Raw genomic sequence first — 22,727 nt, 5'->3', positions numbered from 1 at the left:
TCCTAACAGCATAAGCCTAATCGTGCCAGAAGTAAGTCCTATTGAATTCAATGAGCCTTACTCCCAGGTAGGTGAGATGAGGATCGCAAACTCAGTATCACTTTCCACCTTATAGCAAACATACATGAACTGTGGTTAGGGGGAAAAGGATAAATCCATTAATATTTAGCACTCATTTAATTTTATTTTAAATTGTATTTTTAAATGATGATAATAAACTTAGCAATCACGAGATCTGGAAACCATTTGGCAAATATTTTATTTGCATCCTAGTATCAGAGCTTTTCAGATATGAAGTTCACAAAAGTCTAGCTACTGTTGACAGAAAATCAGAGGCAAATTCTGGTATGGATATTGTTCATCTTTGGTTTAAATTCGTACATTAAAAAAAAGAAGAAAAATGTCAACTACTCAGCCTACATATCTCTGTTTATATCCACAAATCACTTATTTTGAAACATATTGCATATTAGCAGATTTAGCAGCTGTTTACATTCTGGGTTATCACCATATTATGGGAAACATTTTATATGCAAAAATTAAGCCTACAGAGCCACCTTCTGGTCCTCCATGGTTACTACAGCATTATTTTTTAGCCGTTTATTATCCTAAAGTGCCTTTAAAAACATACACAAGAAAGTGTTTGGAAAATCAAAATACAAGGGTAATTTAAAATTGCACGAAAACTACATTAAAAATCTGATTCTCAAATGCCTCGCAGATTGCATAATTATGGCATTTTCCAAATCATGGGACAAACAAGAAGGAAGAATAAATATGTATCTGCCCAACCTTCATTTGTTTCCCTCCCCCTTTTTCTTAAAATCTCAAAATCACAAGGCAAGCTTAGAGATAAGGAGATCTGGAAATCACCTGGCAATGATTTCATTCAAATTCTGATGTTAGCGCTTTTCAGAGACGCTGCCGTTACTATGCACTGAATCCAAACAAAGTAGAATGGATATGATATGGATGGTACACTTAGCTCTGATTTATACTTGACTTCCTGCAACACAACCACTTCATGGTTCCTCCACAAGCTGCTCAATATTTGTATTATTTTCTGACCACGTAGTTATGCTATATTGCAGCTTTCGCATCCATGCAGGTTTAAGCAGTCTAAATTTCCATGTGGCTCACTGCCACTGTATGCCTGTAAGGGTCATACGATAAAGACTCGAATCATCCCGGAAAGCTTCAGGCCCATTTTCCTGTTCATTGCACGATGAGTACATTCCCTCTAATTCTTGTATAGAGGTGTATTTAACTGGAGGAGGAGGCGGCTTGAAAGACGGCGGTCTGTTCAGACTAAAATGAAAAAACAGCGCCCAGTGTATTTAAAAATAATACACAGCAAAACGTAACAGCAACACACAATAAAATGGTAGGGAAGGTAAACAAAATTAAGAAGTCATCGTTCTGAGGAGAAAACGGCCTCATACATAAAGTTTCTGGGCAATATACAAGGGCAGCCCCACATAGAGCAGATTACAGCAATCTAGTTTTGAGGTTGCCAATGAATGGACTACATTAGCCAGACTACTCCAGTCCAGAGATGGGTATAGACAGTGCTGATAATTCTAACCACAAAGGTCACTTAGGTCTCTGATGGCAAAGGTACATTGAAGGCTAGCCCCAAGTTATGCATGTGCTCCTTCAGAGAGCATGCAAGCCTCGGTCCAGTATATCTGAAGGAGCATCTCCACCCCCATCGTTCTACCCAGGCACTGAGGTCCAGCACCAAAGGCGTTCTGGTGGTTCCCTCACTGCGAGAAGCCAAGTTATAGGGAACCAGGCAGAGGGCCTTCTTGGTAGTGGTGCCCGCCCTGTGGAACGCCCTCCCACCAGATAATAATAATAATAATAATAATAATAATAATAATAATAATTTATTATTTATACCCCGCCCATCTGGCTGGGTTTCCCCAGCCACTCTGGGCGGCTTCCAAAAGAATATTAAAATACTATGATACATCAAACATTAAAAGCTTCCCTAAACAGGGCTGCCTTCAGATGTCTTCTAAAAGTCTGGTAGTTGTTGTTCTCTTTGACATCTGGTGGGAGGGCGTTCCACAGGGAGGGCGCCACTACCGAGAAGGCCCTCTGCCTGGTTCCCTGTAACTTGGCTTCTCGCAGTGAGGGAACCGCCAGAAGGCCCTCGGTGCTGGACCTCAGTGTCCGGGTAGAACGATGGAGGTGGAGACGCTCCTTCAGGTATACTGGACCGAGGCCGTTTAGGGCTTTAAAGGTCAGCACCAACACTTTGAATTGTGCTCGGAAACGTACTGGGAGCCAATGTAGGTCTTTCAAGACCGGTGTTATATGGTCTCGGCGGCTGTTCCCAGTCACCAGTCTGGCTGCTGCATTCTGGATTAGTTGTAGTTTCCGGGTCACCTTCAAAGGTAGCCCCACGTAGAGCGCATTGCAGTAGTCCAAGCGGGAGATAACCAGAGCATGCACCACTCTGGCGAGGCAGTCCGCGGGCAGATAGGGTCTCAACCTACGTACCAGATGGAGCTGGTACACAGCTGCCCTGGACACGGATTGTCAAAGAGAACAACACGGATGTCAAAGAGAACAACAACGACCAGACTTTTAGAAGACATCTGAAGGCAGCCCTGTTTAGGGAAGCTTTTAATGTTTGACGCATTACTGTATTTTAATATTTTGTTGGAAGCCACCCAGAGTGGCTGGGGAAGCCCGGCCAGATGGGCGGGGTATAAATAATAAATAAATAAATAAATAAATAAATAAATAAATAAATAAATAATATCAAGAACAAGCAAATCTGTTAAATCTCAAGTGTCAGGCCAGGGCTAAGAGGTGCATCTTCAGCATAAGACAGAAACTACTCAGGCACACCTCTGTGGTAAAGGAACTACACGGCTTAGGGACTGTCACAGAGAAACCCCTCTCTGGACACCTTCTGAGGGCAGTGGAAACCCCTCCTTCCCAAACTTCTGAGGGCAGTGGAACTATCAATCTTAACATCTGAGAAGGTCTCTAGGGAAGGAAGTGGTATTTCAGATATTTGTGAACTAAGCTGTTTGGGGTTCTCTAATGGTGAGTACCTTGAACTGGGTCTGGAAATGAGCTGATAATCCATGCAGCTGTTTTTAAAAATAGGGTCTATGTCAGTTCCAAATGGAACCAGCAATCTGACTGCTGCATTTTGGACCAGTTGAAGTTTCTAAGTCATCTTCTAGAGCTGCCCCATGTAGAGCATAGTGCAGTAGTCTGGTTTATAATTATGACTTGCCCCAATCCTGTCCTGGTCCTGCACAATAGCGGAGGTCATGGATAGACATATAAAAAGACACAACCAGCCATTTCAAATAGTACGGCTGTCTCTTTTATGCAAAACGTTACACTTAATTACAGTTGACAGGAGTTGGAATTGCTTGCATGATGCCTCACACTTCCGTGTACATGTGAGTACATAAAACGCTGAGGGTTTCAATCGGGATGCCAGCAGGAAAAGTAGTTTTGTCTCTTATTCGCCATGTTCAATAAGTATCTGTGATTCTGATGGTGTCTGAAGAAATTAGCCAAGGTTTTACACAGCACCACTCTTGTTGTATTCCAGTTCTTTATTGTGATGCGGCCCCCAACTGGGGCAAGTCAGTGTGATGCCTTGAGATGTTGCTGGATTCCAACTGCCATCAGCCTCAGCCTGAATGGCCAATATTCAGGGGTTGATGGGAGTTGTAGTCCAGCAATGTTGAAGAAGGGTGCCATCTTGGCTACCCTGCATTATGCAAATCGGTGCAGATGCACTGAACATGCTCAAGTCCCACTGTGATCAATGAGGCTCAGCAACTGCAATTTCAAGAATGCTAAATTACACACCATTCTAATCAGATTGCAAATCGCAGGCATGCATGAAGCTGCTTTATACTGAGTCAGACCACTAGTCCATTTAGCTTATTGTCCACTGTGACTGCCACCATTACCCCAGGTTTCTGAGACAGGGGTCTTTCTCAGCCCTTCCTGGAGAGGCTGGGGATTGAACCTGGAAGCTTCTCCATGCAAAACAGTTGTTCAGCCACTGAGCTATGGCCCTTTCGGAGTGCTTTCATTGGGGATTTATTTCACAACAGCACATTTTGTATTAGCATGCAAAATGCCAGGCGGGCATGTACTACTTACATTTCTCTTTGATACTGACACCATTTTCTGACTCCCAAAATGAATAAGCATGTGCATAAGAGAAGCAGAACGGCTACAACTGCTGGCCAGGGGAAGGAAGTCTTTCCTGGACTAGTTGCAGTACCTGAAAAAAGAACCCCAGCTATCATAGGCAAAAACAATACAACTTCAAACAGCTGCTTTCTCCTCTCCCATTTCTAAACCAAGGGCTGATTCAGACAATACATTTTTCTTGTCAACATGCGAGTTGTAACTGGTAGTCACAATGAGAAACAAATTGTGTGAAATTGCTGCTTGCAAGTAAGGCAGCAGCGCTTGTTCACAGCAGCTGGTAACCGAGGGGCTATGATTTTGAGGTTCCTCTAGCGGAGCTGTTAATTGAGCATTCATTCTTATTTGATTGCACAATGCATGCATGACGGTTATGCAATGTCCACTATTTAATGAGCATTCCTTCTGATGTGTTTGTGCAGAGGCTATACGACTTCCTGTCAACCAACCACTATCTATTTCTAGTGCATTTCCCTGTCACTTCCCTTACAGCAAAATGTCTGGGTTTCTTTTTCTTTTTTAAAGCAGATTTGTTGTGATAGGGTACTTTAATCCTTTTTAATTTCACAAATCTGCATTTTTGGTATGCAAACGAATCCCTTCCACAAAACAGTGACAGTCTGGAGGCGACCCTGGAAGCTGCGACAGCCATATCTGTTTTTGACTGATTGACACATTAATACACATCTCAATCCTTGCAGCTTTGGAAAGGTAGAAGTGCCAGTTAGCTCTGTGAAACAGAAGCTTGAGACGCATGGTTGTCTGAAGTACTGTCAAGATCAAGGAAGCCTTATCCTGATGGTACAGGCGCTCCAAGATTTCAGACAGGGGTCTCTCCCAGCCATATCTGGAGATGTAAGGGATTGAACCTGCAACCTTATGGGTGCAAAGCAGATGCTCTCCCTCTGAGCTTTGTCCTTTTCGTCCCATCACCTTTTGTGATAGGACAAAAGGTTCTGTTTCTAAGCAGGCAAACCATCCCAATGGTTTGCAGTTTCACAGTCAAAACCAGCATCTTGCAGCATGCTAGCAAGCAATAAAAAATAGCTCTGAGCTCTGAACAACTAGTTCCCACTCAGGATGTGAGTAGCCACATCCTGCAGTTTTGGTCTTTCAGGGCAACTGCATGTATGTCACATCTATGTCAATAGAAGCATTTGGGAGGAGCTGTCCAAGCGCTCCTTTGCCTGTTGTCCTCTGACAAGGGGAAAATAGAGGCTTTTGCTTATCTCTGCTCTGCTCTAACCTATATTTTTGGCGTTGCCCTTTCTGCCCACACAGAAATTCTCAGATGGGTCTCAGAGGAGCGAATGGTGCAAAGGCAAGAGCAAAGAACAGGAAGCTTAATTTAGTTTCGTATGACTGCTCAGGTGGCTATAAATGTCATTGTGAGACACTGACATATGCAAACTAGTGGCTGTTACTTCTAGCAAAAGGAAATGAGGCAAATGTAAGATGTTTCTCTGGAGCACGTACCATGGCATAATGGTCACTGAGGATTTTTAATTTGAGTCAAAATAAGAAAATCAAACACATGCTTGTGTCTCAAATTGTCTGTCGGTTCACCGGATGTATGTTTCAGCCTTATGAAATTGCTCTTGGCGGATATGCTTAGAGTTGCTCTGTGCCACTTTTAGGGCTTATTTGATTGCATTCACTGACTTTTGTTAGGCTGTTTTATTTGTTTTTCTTCCGAGTACATTGTTGTATAACCATTCAAAAATATCATAAAAGCTGTACAATGTACACACACATACATAATCAGTATGCATTAAAAAGAACGGACCAAGAATAGCACGTTTCCTGATTAAGAAAGGGCAATTTATGCACAGATTTATATCTAGAAAGAGCAATATTTGCATGAGATTCTGTGCTATTCATTTTTCTGCATGTGCTCTGTGACACACATATTAGGTCTCCCAGTAAAAAACGGCTCATAAGGAGCACCCACGGCTCCTGTACCACATAAAAGGTAAAGGTAAAGGTACCCCTGCCCGTCAGGGCCAGTCGTGACCGACTCTAGGGTTGCGCGCTCATCTCGCTCAAGAGGCCGGGAGCTGGCGTTGTCCGAAGACACTTCCGGGTCACGTGGCCAGCGTGACGAAGCTGCATCTGGCGAGCCAGCACCAGCGCCGCACACGGACACGCCGTTTACCTTCCCGCTATAAAGCGGTCCCTATATCTACTTGCACTTAGGGGTGCTTTCGAACTGCTAAGTGGGCAGGAGCTGGGACCGAAAGATGGGAGCTCACCCCGCCACGGGGATTCGAACCGCCGACCTTTCAATCAGCAAGTCCTAGGCTCTGTGGTTTAACCCACAGCGCCACCCTGTACCACATCTACAGTCCCAAATGAATGGTTAGTACTGGTGGTGTTCAAACAGCCCACTCCATGCAGACATCTAATATGTGGCCGCACCCCCAATAGTGCACACTCTGCTGGTACCATCACCCTCTGATGTCCATGTGTGGCATTTGAAGGAAAGCCGGCCAATGTATGTACAACTGTATGAGCATGGGCTTGCCATCCAGTCAGCTGTCCTGTGAACAGTTTCTAACTGAATGGAGAGCCCATGAGCTATACTCATGTGGGCTCCCGTTTCAAACTCTATGCTGAGCATGTGGACAAGGAAGTAAAAAAAAGAAGAAGAAGAAGAAGGTAAAGGACCCCTGGATGGTTAAGTCCAGTCAAAGGCGACTATGGGGTTGTGGCTCTCATCTCTCTTTCAGGCTGAGGGAGCCGGCGTTTGTTCACAGACAGCTTTCCAGGTCATGTGGAAAGTCCAGGTCATGACTAAACTGCTTCTGGTGCAACGGAACACCGTGACGACAACCAGAGCACATGGAAATGCTGTTTACCTTCCCACCACAGTGGTACCTATTTCTCTACTTGCACTGGTGTGCTTTCAAGCTGCTAGGTTGGCAGGAGCTGGGACAGAGCAAGGGGAAGTTCACCCCATCGGTGGGATTTGAACCTTTTGATCAGCAAGCCCAAGAGGCTCAATGGTTTAGACCACAACACCACTTGCATCCCGGATAAAGAAGATAGGGATATGGAACCCATGGTACTGGAGGTGGAGACAACAGGCTCAACCTGGTCCTCCCTCCACCCATTGCATGTATGCATAGAAAAGGCCATTTGAATGCTCTTACTGTTAGATTTAATGGTGTTGTGCTGGAGAGCCAGTATGGTGTAATGGTTAGAGTGTTGGACTGGGACTTGGGAGACCAGAGTTCAAATCCCCACTCAGCCATGTAGCTCACTGGGTGACCTCAGGCCAGTCACCATCTCCTAGCCTGACCTACTTCACAGGGTTTTTGTGAGGATGCAATGAGGAGGAGAAGAACCATGTACACCATCTAGAGATCCTTGGAAGATAAAGGTAATAGATAGATGATAGACAGATAGATAATAAATAACAATCATTATCATTGAGGGTTGAAGGGTAGGATTTAAACATGAATCCCCTTCATATAATTCTCTCACCTAAGAGATACATGTTACCAGAAGCAGCACTGGAAAACCTACTAGATCTGGGCCCAAATGAAGTAGGTTTAAAAAAGAAACAGTAACTCACCTGTACTTTTAAACTGGTCTTTTATTGTGGATGAATTATCATGGCTAGTCAGAGAGGTTTCTTCAGTCACTCTTCTGGTGGATAGATCACCTTAAAAAACCAAAAACCCAGTGATCCCCACATGATATGTTACAGAAACTTTAAATTCCTATTCTGAAATGTTAACCATCTTAGCCTTTTGTTTATCTTGATGATAAAATTGTAGCCAACTAGATAATTTCCACTTTGAAAAGGGCTGAAACTGGCATCAACATAAATAAAACAATCTTAAAAGCTCAACCACACCTCAATGAGTTATAATTAAGGGCTAATTTGTTTTGTTTCAGGCACTTAAATTCAGTAATGCACACACACAAAAAGCATGGAGATGGTAAGTTAAGGTACCTGCCTTAACTTTTGTACATGTAAGCATTAGCGCATTCTTTAGCTGCACATTTTGTGCTCACTTGTGCCTGAACCTTCATGCATCCAAATGCATATGATGCCATGCAGTTCATTTTTATGTATGTGCTTGCTCACACACAAAGGAGTGGGGAGACCCATAAGGAACACCCAGTGCCCCTGCACCAGGTACACACTACCAAATCAATGGTTAGTACTAGAGGTGTTCAGGTGACCCCTTTCATGTGTACATCTAATGCATTCCCTCTTCTTCTTTCTTCTTCTTTGGCGATCACTCGTAGCTGAGTAAGATTGTCTTCCATGAACACGGTTTTAGCAGTGAGTCCGTAAGTGACTGTGGAGGCCAGTTCTGGATCCACACGTCCTTCCACAGTGGGGTCATAGGTTTCTAGGTGGGAGTTGATCCTGGTGAAGGTTTGCCAAGCGTGCCTTCCTCTTAGCACATTACTCCCTTTCATCCTGAGTGCGAGCATCTTCAAAGTCCATGACACCTTTGGTAAAGGCTGTTCTCCAAATGGAGCACTCACAGGCCAGTGTTTCCCAGTTGTCAATGTCTATACTACATTTCCCCCCAATTTGCCTTGAGAGAGTCTTTAAACCTCTTTTGTTGACCACCAGCATTACGCTTTCCATTTTTAAGCTTGGAATAGAGTAGTTGCTTTGGAAAATGATACTCAGGCACCTGCACAACATGACCAGTCCAACTAAGTTGATGTTGAAGAATCATTGCTTTGACACTGGTGATCTTTGCTTCTTCCACTCCACTTGCACCATGCAAGGTTGGAGGATGGATGGTGGCTAACTGATTGAGGTTGAATCCTGACAAGACAGAAGTACTGTTTCGGGGGGACAGGAGGCGAGCAGGTGTGGAGGACTCCCTGGTCCCTGAGGGACCAGGTGCACAGCCTGGGAATCATTTTGGACTCGCAGCTGTCCATGGAGGCACAGGTCAATTTTGTTAGGGTGTGAAACCTAAGACGCTGGCAAGTTAGCAATGTCATGTGACTTTAAGTAGTCAAGCTCGTTAAGTTGTTAAGTTGCTCAGTATATAAAGAGTGTTTGTTTTCTCTGCCGATGGGGCGTGAAGCAAAAATGTCTGAAAGCTCCGGAGGTATTTCTGTTATCTTTCTGCAATAAACCTGTCTTTGGAAAGACAGGCTTCCCTGTGTCGTTATTTCTTTGCTGCTGAGACTCTGAAGCTTGTACTGCAACAAGAATCTCTGCACTGGACTTAATTAATACTCTGCAAAGAGAGCTGTTGCTGGTGGCGCAGCGGAAGCGTTTACTGGACCAGTACACAAACTCTCTTAGGTTATGGATCCTTCTATGTTTCTACAGCTGTATTGTGTGCAGAGAAAGTGAAAGCAGCTTTCGGATGAGAGAAGACCGGCTTGGTCGTAAATCCAGCTCTTAAAGGCTTCAGAGGAGGCTGGAGGCGTCTGAAAAGTGAGTAAAACAAATCCCAAGGGGAAAAAGAAGAAAGGGCACACAGAGGGAGTAGCAGCAGACCCCAAGAATGGCAGTGGAAAATTTCCAGGTTCCCTTTACAAAGTTGAACTCTGCTAATTACGTGCAGTGGTCTAAGAGGGCTCAAGTCTGGTTGGAAGCCAAAGAAGTGTGGGCTGACTATGTCCAGAGGCGAAAGCCGTTTGTGGCTGTTGCAGCAGATGCCACAGCAGAGCAACAGGCTGCTGCACATGCTCAGAATAGGGAACATGATAAAATGGACACTAAAGCTAGATGCATGTTGATGGTATCGATAGACGATTCCCAATTACCTCATGTGGAAAATTTAAGGTCTGCATTTGAAATTTGGGAAGCTCTTAGGCGAATTCACCATAGAGCCACGCCCGGAGAGAAGGTGAACATTATACGTGCTTTGTATGAGTTGAAACTGAAGCCAGGGGATAGTGTGGTTGAACACATGTCACAGATGACTGAGTATTTCAACCGACTGTCATCTTTAGGTGTGAATTTTCCTGAAAATATTAAAGTTTATACTCTGCTTAGCAGCCTGCATGCAGGGTTTGAAAACTTAGTACTAACTTTACAGGTTTTGCCAGAGGACCAGCTGAATATGAATTATGTGACTGGTAGATTGTGTGAGCAAGAATATCAACATCATTGAAAACGTATTGATAATTCAAATACCCCAAGGGTTGGATGTTCAGATAATTCCCAGCGTGGGGAAACTAGCAGGCAGAGCTGTAAGGAAGCCTCACAAGTGTCTGCTATGGCCACCAAGTCATGTTTTCGATGTGGCAGCAGGTTTCATTTGATAGCAAAGTGTCCAGAAAAGCAACAGGAATTTCAACAGTCCAGGGCCAGTTTCCGGAGCTACAGGGGAAGACGACGTGAGAACTACAAGAATCAACGATCCAGAGGGGGAGCAGGTGCTGATAAGGGACTATCTGCAATGGCAGCACAAAAGAGTCCTAAAAGGAGCCAACAAACCTTGAAGTGGATAATTGACAGTGGAGCAAGTCACAGTTTAGTTCCAGCGACATCTAGTGGCCGCTTGATGAACTGCAAGACATTGCCAGTTGCAAAAACCGTGACTATAGCAGACAATAGTAAACGAGAAATGAACCTTAAAGGCACAATTTATGTTAACTGTTTGCAAACTAACCTTCCTGTTTTTGTTCTTCCAGGAATGAAGAATGGACTTTTGAGTGTGTCATGCCTGGTAAAAAGTGGTTTTAAGGTTGAGTTTGACAATGATGTGTGCACCATTTCGAAACAGGGGAAGGAGCTAGTTAAAATTCCCTGTGAGGATGGGCTTTTTGTTCTGGATGAAGAGCAGTTAGCAGCAGGTAGATGTTCAACAGGTGAAGCGCAAGCTAAGTGTGTAAATAAGGCTCCTCATACAGGTTGTGCACATCTACTACACAGAAGGTTAGCTCATATATGCTTTAAGTATGTAAGCAAGATGCCAGATTTAGCTGAGGAGTGTAACATTAAACCCTGTCCAAATTTTCTGGATTGTTGTGCTTGTAAACATGCTAAGGTTAAGACATGTAACTATCCTAGATCTGATAGAGTAAGCAAGAAACCCTTTGAACTTGTGCACACAGACGTGTGTGGCCCTATGCCAGTCAAATCGCTTGGAGGTGCGAGATTTATGCAAATTTTGGTGGATGATTTTTCAAGGGCTAGTTGGGTTTTCTTTCTGAAAGAAAAATCACAAGCAGCTTCCATCCTGATGGATTGGATTGAAGAAGTCGAATGTAAATTTGACACCAGGGTACGTAAAATACAATCAGATCGTGGTGGGGAATATGTGAACCACACGCTGGAGACGTGGTTAAAAAGGAAAGGTATAGTTCATAGACTTACCAATCCCTATTCACCACAGGAGAATGCAGTTGCTGAAAGAAAATTTCGAACATTACAGGAAGCCATTGCTGCTTTGCTGTTTGATTCTGGACTTCCACAGCGTTTTTGGGCTGAGGCTGCACTGTATGCGAATTATACTTTTAACAGAGTGTACAATAGCACAGTAGGCAACACTCCTTACTTCATGCTATTTGGGAAAAAACCAAAAATTGATCATCTAAGAGTTTTTGGATGTCGTGCTTATGTGCTGGTGCCTAGGGCACAACGTAGGAAAGGCGATCCTAGGTCTAAAGAAATGTTTTTCTGTGGTTATCAAGCAAACACAAAAGGTTGGAGATTTGTGAATGTAGAAGGCAATCAAACGAAAATCACAATCAGCAGAAGTGCAGAATTTTGTGAACAGGATGGTTGGAATAAAATTCATGGAAATCCTGACATACTATTTGATGTGGTGAACAGCAATGAAACTCAGGCCCCAGGGCAGGTATTAGTTCCAGAACAGACTGAGGAATTTGAGTCTGAGGATAAGGGTGAGAAATCGCCTAGTTCACCCAAGTCTGTAAAGTCAGAATCTTCTAGTTCTAAAAGTTCACCTGTACAGCAAGAGAGACGTGTAAAGTCAGAATCAGAAAGTTCTACAACTACTAGTGACAAACAGGTGACGACTAGTGATTCTGGGTCAGAGGGGGAAACTGAAGGAACATCGCAGGAACTGTTAAGGCGTTCTAAGCGTACCAACAAAGGTAAACCTCCTGAAAGGTACCAAGCTATTAGTGTTTGGGCTGGTTTGGCAAATTGCGAACCTGAAAGTTTTGAGGAGGTTGAACAATTACCCCAGGAGGAGGCCAGTAGGTGGCGTGAGGCCATGCAAAAGGAGTTGAATTCTATGAAAGAACTGGGTGTGTTTTCCATCACCAAACTGCCAGAAGGTACCAAAGCAATAAGTTGTAGGTGGGTGTATAGGATAAAGACAACAGCGATGGGGAAACCAGAGTACAAAGCAAGGCTTGTAGCTCGAGGTTTTACGCAAAGAAAGGGGTTACATTATTCCGAAGTCTATGCACCCACTTCAAGGAGTGAAACCCTACGGGCACTATTAGCAGTTGCTGCTCAGAAAGGGTTCAAAGTGAATCAATTTGATGTCTCTACAGCTTATCTTCATTCAGACTTGGCTGAAGAGCTCTATATGGAGCTACCGCCAGGATTGAAAGTTGGTAAATCAAATCAGGTATGGAAACTACATAAATCTATTTATGGACTCAAGCAATCTGCTCATAATTGGAATGAATGTTTGAATGACGTTTTGGTAGGCATTGGTTTTAGCAGGAGCAAGGCTGACAATTGCTTATATTTCAGAAGTTCAGGAGATGCTCAAGAATCTTTGCTTGTTTATGTAGATGACCTGATTTATACTTCAAAGACACAAGAACAAGTAAAAAAACTAGCCAAAGAGTTAAATAAACACTTCAAAGTTAAGAATCTTGGTGATGTGAAGGTCTATCTTGGTGTTCAGATAGATAGGACCAAAAATGGCAGTTTTCTACTGAATCAAAAAGGCAAGATATTGCAAATGTTGAAAAAGTTTAACATGACGGAGTGTGCAGGTGTTAGAACACCAATGGAAATGGGTTTTGTAAAAGACAATGAGTTCAAGGATAGTGCTGAATTCAAGCGTGCTGAAATCTTTCAGTCAGCACTGGGAAGCTTACTTCATCTTTCGCAATGGAGTAGACCAGATATTGCTTACGCTGTTAACTTACTCAGCAGAGAAGCTTCGAAACCTAGTGTAAATGCATGGAAAGGAATTCAAAGAGTGTTAAGATATTTACAATACACCAAAGATTTTTGCCTTGAATTGTTTTCGGAAGGACAAGCACAGATTACTTGTTGGGCAGATAGTGATTGGGCAAATTTAAAGGATAGAAAATCAGTGTCTGGCTGTGTAATAAAATTTGGTAACTCTCTGATTGGGTGGAGATCCAAGAAACAGAACCTAATTGCTTTGTCGTCAACAGAAGCTGAGTTCTGTGCCTTATCTGAGTTATGTAGAGATCTAGAATTTTACAAATGCTTGGCACAAGAGATGTATGAAAAGGCCATCACTCCAATCACTGTATGGGGTGATAATCAACCGTGTCTTAAGTTAGCACAAAATGGGCAGTTTAAAGGTCGTACAAAACATTTGGATATCCGCTTTCAAAATGTTTGTCAAACGGTAAAAGCAGGAATTGTTAAATTAAATTACTGTCCCAGTCATGAAAATCAAGCTGATGGTTTTACAAAACCACTTGGGTTTCAGCGGCATGAAAATTTTTGTGAAGAAATGGGCCTGAAGTAATTTTGGTTTTTGTATTGCCAGCGAGAGGGGGTGTTAGGGTGTGAAACCTAAGACGCTGGCAAGTTAGCAATGTCATGTGACTTTAAGTAGTCAAGCTCGTTAAGTTGTTAAGTTGCTCAGTATATAAAGAGTGTTTGTTTTCTCTGCCGATGGGGCGTGAAGCAAAAATGTCTGAAAGCTCCGGAGGTATTTCTGTTATCTTTCTGCAATAAACCTGTCTTTGGAAAGACAGGCTTCCCTGTGTCGTTATTTCTTTGCTGCTGAGACTCTGAAGCTTGTACTGCAACAAGAATCTCTGCACTGGACTTAATTAATACTCTGCAAAGAGAGCTGTTGCTGGTGGCGCAGCGGAAGCGTTTACTGGACCAGTTCACAAACTCTCTTAAATTTTGTGTTCAGGGCAGCCGTTTACCAGCTCCATCTGGTACGCAGGCTAAGACCCTATCTGCCCGCAGACTGTCTCGCCAGAGTGGTGCATGCTCTAGTTATCTCCCGCTTGGACTACTGCAATGCGCTCTACATGAGGCTACCTTTGAAGGTGACCCAGAAACTACAACTAATCCAGAATGCGGCAGCTAAACTGGTGGCTGGGAGCAGCCACCGAGACCATATAACACCGGTCCTGAAAGACCTACATTGGCTCCCAGTATGTTTCTGAGCACATTTCAAAGTGTTGGTTCTGACCTTCACAGCCCTAAATGGCCTCAGACCCAGTATACCTGAAGGAGCATCTCCACCCCATCATTCAGCCCGGACACTGAGGTCCAGCACCGAGGGCCTTCTGGTGGTTCCCTCACTGTGAGAAGTGAAGTTTCAGGGAACCAGGCAGAGAGCCTTCTCGGTAGTGGTGCCCACCCTGTGGAAAACCCTCCCACCAGATGTCAAAGGAAAAAGCAACTGCCAGTCTTTTAGAAGACATCTGAAGGCAGCCCTGTTTAGGGAAGCTTTTAATATCTGAAGGACTATTGTATTTTAATATTTTGTTGGCAACTGCCCAGATAGGCAGGGTATAAATAAATTATTATTATTATTATTATTATTATTATTATTATTATTACTGTTTTCTAATGTCCACAGGTGATATCTGATGGGGACTCCAAACATATCCAGCTGTACACACATCAGCTCTCCACCCAATACACAGCCCTGTTTGCAAACCATTCTCAATGGAGAGCCAATAGTTACATATCTGCACTCTTGTGGGCTCCCACTTCAAACATGGTGCTGAGTATATGGACAGGGAGGGAAGGGTTGCTGTGACACTGGAGGAAGAGACACCAGGCACAACTGGTTCCTCCAATACGCATTTGCTGTATGTACAGAGAAGGTCATTTGAACATCCCTACTGCCATGATCGACCGTTATGATCATGGAGATTTGGGGAGGGGAAATTTAAGCATGAATCACCTTCCTTTAATCCCACACCTCCACCCAAGAGATCAATGGAAAGATTTCAAGATCAGGATCAAAAAGAAATGTTTGCAGCAGGATACATCTGAAAGAGAAACAGTAACTCACCTGTATTATTAAACCAGTTCTTCCCAGTGGATGAATGATCAAGTGTAATCAGTGTGGTTACTTCCGTCTCTCTGCTGGTGGATAGATTCCCTTTAAAAAAAAATCCAGACCAACAACCCCAACATGATATATATTATACTGACTTGATTTCCGTGTTCTGAAATTGTAACCATCTTAGCACCATTATTTATCTATATGATAAAAATTTAGCCCACTAGATATTTTAGTTTTGAAAAAAGGCTTCTGTTGGCATCAGCATCAAGCAAAACAAAAACATTGGTTAAATGATGAACTAGTGAGTGTAAGATGTCACTCACTGTGTTGTATCCCAGGGTTGCCATATTTTAAAGAGTGAAAATACAGACACAAAAATTGTTGAGTTTTGTTTTGTTTTGCCAAAGTTGTTGAGCTTTGGGCAAAATTGAAAAATAATAATATTTTTGAGATATTTTTAAGAAAAATCAGCAAAAAACCCAACATAGATTGCCATACATCCGGATTTCCCCAGATATTTTTGCCAATTTCCAACCACATACTGTTTCCGACTGCAGTATTCCAGTAAGCCCGGGAAGTTCCAGACATATGACAACCCTATGAGCAGAAGTGATGTACATGGTGGCTTTAATTATACATGTTTACAATTAAATTGCAGACACACAGAGATTTTTGAATATAGTTATAACAGAAAAGCAAATAATGTTCTAGCATTCCTCTGCACATGTCATAAATATATGTGGACATATCTTCACTTAGCCCCATATCTGAAAATAACCTTTGTTGTCTGGGCAATTTCAGACATTGTGGAACAGGACGAGGGAGGAAATCTGTGAGAACCGTCCATCCTTTTCCCAGATTTCCATTATAATATCCAAAGCTTCTCCCCCCGTGGTGAGGGCATTGAGTTCCCTCAGAATCTGCACCTCTGCATTGGGGAGATTTGAGCAAATTTAATTTCTTTTCCAGTGATCTATTGCAGCCCATGTATTTGGGGTGGGTGGGTGAAGGAGGAAAAGGGTATTCTTGTCAGACCCTTGCCCTCCACACTTCATCCGACACTTCTCACTTGTGTAGGAAACAGTTTGGGAGCGAGCGATCAATATTAGTTTGTTGGATCCTAATTGCGTGTTATGTATGTGAACTTTTAAGCAGAATGACTTGCCACAGGGAATAGCTTTTCACAGCTTGTAAGTCAAGCAAGCATCCGCAGCCTGAAAGAGGAGCAGCCTGCTAAGCGTGTTAGACATGAGAAATGATTGTGTTAAGAGAATCGTAATTGTGAATAGCAAGCACTAACCCTTAGGCCACTGGTTAGAGTCTTCCCGGATTAATGACTGGGAGCCTTTTTCCAGGCAGCAAGACAAGCAACATTTCAGTTGGAGCAATATGGTACAGCTAGGGGGAAAAATCTAGCACGGGTTGAACTATTCAGTCTCTGTGGGAAGGGCAACAGAGGGCTCAGAGTCTGGATGAGCCCAGAGTCAAAGGCAGAGGTGTAGTGGGACAGAGACAGGCATGGATGAGCTCCTCCCACTTAATCCACAGCAGGGAGGAGGATATAACCTTCTGCGTGCCATATAAATGAGCTTTTCTCAAAGAGAAAGCCACCTGATAAGGTATCTGCATGCCCGGCTAAGGGTTACATTGCCACATTTAGTTTGATAAAAATAAATAAATCCTAAATTCCCTGTCTTATGGACAACCAAAACGTCACAAAATAGTGAGCAAGCTCTATCATCTTTCTTTGATAGTAGAGTTGTACCTTGGTTCTCAAACGCCTTCTGACTCGAATGTTTTGGCTCCTGAATGCTGCAAACCCAGAAGTGAGTGTTCCGGTTTGTGAACTTTTTTTGGAAGCTGAACGTCTGACGTGGCTTCTATGGCTTCTGATTGAGTGCAGGAAGCTCCTGCAGCCAATTGGAAGCCACACCTTGGTTTTTGAACGTTTTCAGAAGTTGAACGGACTTCCGGAATGGATTACATTCGAGAACCAAGGTATGACTGTATATGCAAAGGAATAGTTTGCATTTCTCTTCACTTCTGGATCTTTCATTGAAGTTAACTTCCCTCTCCCCCCCCCCAAACCAAAACAACTGGTTTGTGTTGGGCAATGGGTCAGCGCATCTGGCTGTTAACATAAAAAGCTACTGTAGGCTACTTACTTTGTGGCACTGCAGAGTAACTGGAGATCTTAGTAACGGTGTTATCTTGCAGGTTTTTAGTCGAAAGCCCGGGCTCTGTGGAAATCAAAGTGTCTTTAAGGTCCTTGTTCAAAGTGTTGCATCAATGCTTTGTTGAAGAGATTTCCCATGAGACAGGTCACAACGCTAGTGAAAAAGCTTCATTTTGTGGGGATACAAATGCCCTGTTCATTCATTTGAACAACATGCATGGACATGAAGTGTGGCTCGAGTGGGGGTGTGTGCTGTGCATAGCAACACCAGTGCCATGTCCCTGCCACCTCCAACTCTGAAGGGGTATTCTTCCTGCATTTGGAAAATGGACTTAGAATCTTCCACATAAACAGCGGAACATACTTAAAATCTTCCTGAGCTTCCCTTTAGCCTCCTTGCCCCTCTCCCACACTTCTTCTGGCTTCTTCCCCATTTCTTCCTCCTCCTCCCTCCTACTGTAGGTTCCAGTGCTTTTTTCCCTTAAAAAATATTTAGGGCGACTCTCATTTTTATTCAAGAGAACCACCATTTTATAGTTCAAATCAGGAAAAATAAAAACAGTAAATGGACACTGGAGGTAGCAATGGGACTTATGATTCACCGTGCTAGAGAAGAAACTAAACATTTAATTTTTTTTTAGTTTCTGCTCCCATTAGATTCACAAAATGTTTAGGGGTACGCGTAGTCCTGCGTACCCCCAGAAAAAAATGCACTGGTAGGTTCCCTCCCTTTCTCCCGGCCACAGCTTTCTCAATACCTCTTGCCCAAATTTTACGGAGTCCATGTTTTGAAGGATGACACATTTCAAAGTCTTATTTCAGACATTTCTATGGGAAGAGGTCAATCATCCTTGACATCTATCTGGGTTTGGGGAGAAAAGAAACTGGCTCTTTGACACTGGCTGCAAGCTTGAGAAGGAGAGACGTACAGTGATTAACACTCCGTGTCAAAGTGTCTCTTAGTGCCTGGCGCACAAAGGATGTTCCTATGGAAGCTAAGCGCCGAACAGCTGTCATTCGGATTATCTCACTGAGCAAAGTTGAATGGGAAACTTTTACAGTGAAAAGAAGAAGGCAAAGGGAAGTTACAGCTTTATTAAGGCAAGCAGGGGATTTGTCAGACAGCAAGAGCAACAAAAGCACTTTGCAACCAACATGACATTTATGAACCATGACATGGGACGTCTAAGGAAGTCGAGTGCCCTGTTCAACTCGGCAGCGGAGATATTCCACGCACGCAGTACAGATAGTCATGTTGAGCAGTGCCAGTCAATGAAGTGAATAAAGAAGGACTTCCGCAAGTGTTTTCTCATATAACATTGCTGCATACAAAAGAGGAGGCTGTATCAGGGCCCCCTACACATCAACTAGATAAGAGAGCATACTTGAAAGCAATTGAGTTTGTATTCAGGTTCATGTTTTTAAAAGGCAAGTACATGTTGACATTTCAAAGGAGCATAGGAATCTGTTTTATACTGGATAAGGATCCTTCCTTGTTGTCCTTCCACTGGCAGGTGAAGACTTTCTTGTTCCAACAGGCTTTTGGGAACTGCCTGCTTTTATTGAAAGAGCTGGGGCCATGCTGTTTTTATTGGAATTACAGTATTGGTATGTTTTTAGCATATTTTACACACACACACACACACACACAGAGAGAGAGAGAGAGAGAGAGAGAGAGAGAGAGAGAGAGAGAGAATATATATATAATTGGTTTTTATTGATTGTTTTTTTCTATGTTTTTAGTGCTTCTTATTTTTATTGCGTAGGGACGCAGGTAGCGCTGTGGGTTAAACCACAGAGCCTAGGACTTGCCCATCAGATGGTTGGCGGTTCGGATCCCCGCGACAGGGTGAGCTCCGATTGCTTAGTCCCTGCTCCTGCCAACCTAGCAGTTCGAAAGCATGTCAAAGTGCAAGTAGATAAATAGGTACCGCTCCGGCAGGAAGGTAAACGGCGTTTCCGTGTGCTGCTCTGGTTCGCCAGAAGTGGCTTAGTCATGCTGGCCACATGACCCGGAAGCTGTACGCCGGCTCCCTCGGCCAATAAAGCGAGATGAGCGCCGCAACCCCAGAGTTGGCCACGACTGGACCTAATGGTCAGGGGTCCCTTTACCTTTACTATTTTTATTGCAATCCATTCTGAGTCCCACCAAGGAAAAAAGGTGAAGTATAAATATATAAGTGCACTGGGCCATCTCAGGAGCTAGAGCCAAGCAATCAAAGCACAACATGGTGTCAGTGAAATCAATCCCTTATTCAAGAAACCAAAACAGCGCAGGACTAGTGATCCCAGCAACTCTTCCCTTGCTTCCCCAGTAACAAGGAAGTTGCGAGGACTGAAGGTCCCCACCTTCCCATCACTTCCTAAGGCTCCTCCTCTCCAGGGTCTTTCCCAAGCAGTCATAAACTGTGCCTGCACACAACCCCCCTCCGTTCTGCCTTCTTCATTTCTTTGAGTTCTAGGAAACTGGGGGGAGAGACAGAGCTAGTCACAACAGGAGGGGGAAACTGCCTGGGTTTTTCAGCAGCTTGCCTCTCTGTCTCCTGGCCCTACTCCCCTCCAGCCTCTGCTTCTGCCTCATAGTCTGAACTGCCCTCTGCCACAGCCTCTTCCTGCTCACCAAATCTTGTTACCGCATCTGCTTCTGATACCTTCTCCTCCCAGTATGCTCCTTCTTCTCCCTCTGACCACTCATTGTCATTCTGCCACCACTCCCCTGGCTCTGAGCCTTCTTCCCCTTGGGGGTTCCCCAGCTGATGCCTCCCACCACTCCTCAGGATCCAGCCAGTCCATGACAATCCATCTAGCTCAGTATTATCTACACTCAAGGGCAGCGACATTCCTGGGTATCAGACAACGCATCTTCCCCATCCTATCTTGAGATGTCAGGTATCGAACCTGGGACCTTCTCTGTGCAAAGCAGATGCTCTACCACTGAGCTCCATCCCACTTTCTCACAGGCATTCATGAAAGAACTTAAGAAATATTTTAGAAAAAGTTAGCTTGGCAACAAATGCAGGCGCAAGAAAACAAGCTCAGGAGTAGGTGAACCTGAACTAAAAAAAGAAAAGGAGAAACAGCCGACTGCTGCCCTTTGTCAGATGTATGAAATCCCATCATGATGCTATGCTGTGCCTGTCCTACAAGGAAATCTGAGCCAGCTCAAGACAAATGTTCAGCAAACAGCTGACTTGGTGCTCCATCTGGACCTCGGCAGCTCCTAATGTAATTTCACATGTGCACAATGGCTCCCAGGAGAGATGGATTCAGAGAATATTTTAAGAATCTCTCAGATTGCATTCCCTTTTGGGCTGCATCACTTGGCTATGATGAAGTCACTTCACTGCCGGTGCCTTGTCTGCTTATTTTACGAGGCGGACTTAAATATGTATATTAGAGATTTGGCAAATAAAAATGCTGCAGATGAACAGAGGAAGCGGGTTAGTCTTTTGCCAAGTGACTTGGCCAGGGAAGGCAAAATGAAGAGAAAAACAAAGGAGAGGACACAAAACCACCCTATAAGAACTTGGAGAAACACACACATAGATTTTATGCTGCTTCATGTTCCCCTCTCTCCTTCTCTACCTTGAAAGATAACATTCCTATATGTAGGAGCAGATGGGGGAATATAAGGAGAAGGGAGATGGTGGTTGAGAAGATTTGGCAGTGGTGGTAGATTAGCACAGGGATGGGGAAACTCAGGTCTGAGGGTTGAATGCAGCTTTCCAGGCTTCTCTATATGTCTCCCAGAATCCTCCCCAAACCATACCCCCTTCTGCCCAGACCAAACTCCTGCTTTCCACACTCATTGCCTGGCTAGATTGCATCTTTGAACTTTGCTCATGCTTCCTGTTTGCCTGGATAGGGGATGGAGAGAGGTATGCGAGTCAATCAATATTTTGCTTCTGGCCCCTGCCCACCACTGACCTGTGGCTGCCTGTTGGGAGGTTGGCTAGAAAGGAACTGCAGCTGTTTGGCTGGAAAGAGGTCCTCAACCCGAGATCAGAACATTCTCCCTTCCTTACATGAGTAGTGTGTAAGAGCAGCTTGAGAACATATTGACATACTTGATATATCTTTGGTCTATTGAGGTGCAAATCAGACATTCCTGAATCCCTGCACAACACCAGACTGAAGGAAGCTGCTCTAGACTGAGTCAGAGCAGTGGTTCGCCTTACTCAGTAGTATCTGTTGGCTGACAATGGTTCTTCAGGTTTCCGGTTTTCGTTGTTTCTAAGCTTTACCTGGAGATGGTGGGAATTTCAGCCTAAGATTTCCTGCAGGCAAAGCACACACTCTACCACTGAGCTACCACCGTTTCCCTATCCTTAGGCTTTGAGCGAAAAACTTGATGCTAATTAGCCTAGGGGCGTTGCATGGAGCATGTGGGTTCAATTTGCCATATTGAACTTTCCACATAAACAACAAATGTAGTTGGACCATCCTAGGTGGAATGGGATACATGTTGGAATAGCAATATCAGAGCTTGGTAAGTATTTTAATCATTTATTGTTGGACGAATTTCTCAGAAAAGTGCAGAAAGTGTTTCATACAGATAAACATAACTTACCGGTACTTTTTGTGAGGGAATCCAAAACTGGAGTAACCTGACTACTGGATTTTGAAGCTTCCATCGTCGTAGTCTGAAGCCCTGTTGAAAATAACAATAGTCTCAAATGTAGTGGATGAAATGCCTAATAATAGCTTAAGAACAACTTAGTACTAACCGTGAGATTTGATTCTTGATAGGTGAAATCAACAGTAGGGTTTGTATGGTGGAGTAAGTCAAACCATGGTTAAGCAAAAGTTCAAGAGTGCAAGAATGCAGGTCTCTCACTGGTCATTTTGCCACTGCACATGTGCTGTGCCATGGTTTGGCTTAGGATATTGATTGAACCTGGTCTTGTGGTTTAGCTCTTCCAGCTTAGTGTGGCATGCTAGGCCAATGTCACAAAACATGATCTAACATTAGTATTAATAATGATATAGTAGTTTGTATATGTGTATTTTAAGACACACAAACACATTTGCAGATTTCCCAATGAAGATGTCCAAAATACATTGAGATAAAAGAATTTCATTAGTTTTGCACCTGAATATCTTTGCTTGTTAAATTCATTCTTCTTACAACAGAGTTACTTCAGCATGGAGCTTTAGTAACCTCCCAGAAACTTTATGGTTCTGTA

At 43.6% G+C, this 22,727-nt stretch overlaps 1 protein-coding gene across 2 annotated transcripts in view; it reads right to left on the bottom strand.

Moving 5' to 3' along the window:
- Positions 1 to 240: 240 nt before the first annotated feature.
- Positions 241 to 22,727, bottom strand: part of CD96 (CD96 molecule) — a 39,136-nt gene continuing 16,649 nt past the window's right edge. The window contains exons 7-12 of one of the 2 annotated variants that reach the window (XM_081002731.1): positions 22,112 to 22,192; positions 17,531 to 17,605; positions 15,372 to 15,461; positions 7,778 to 7,867; positions 4,150 to 4,273; positions 241 to 1,308 (exon numbers count right to left, since the gene is read on the bottom strand). In XM_081002731.1, the coding sequence (XP_080858857.1) occupies positions 1,137 to 1,308; positions 4,150 to 4,273; positions 7,778 to 7,867; positions 15,372 to 15,461; positions 17,531 to 17,605; positions 22,112 to 22,192 (632 nt within the window). In that variant the 3' untranslated portion in view covers positions 241 to 1,136. Of the gene's footprint in view, positions 1,309 to 4,149; positions 4,274 to 7,777; positions 7,868 to 14,971; positions 15,164 to 15,371; positions 15,462 to 17,530; positions 17,606 to 22,111; positions 22,193 to 22,727 lie in introns of those variants that run through there. The other variant, XM_081002732.1, reaches the window with a different exon arrangement.

Source organism: Podarcis pityusensis (genome assembly GCF_964106645.2).
Source record: "Podarcis pityusensis genome assembly, chromosome: 4".
Classification (NCBI taxonomy): domain Eukaryota; kingdom Metazoa; phylum Chordata; class Lepidosauria; order Squamata; family Lacertidae; genus Podarcis; species Podarcis pityusensis.
The sequence above is the reverse complement of the archived record's forward strand: the minus strand, read 5'-3'. Positions and strand labels throughout refer to the sequence as shown.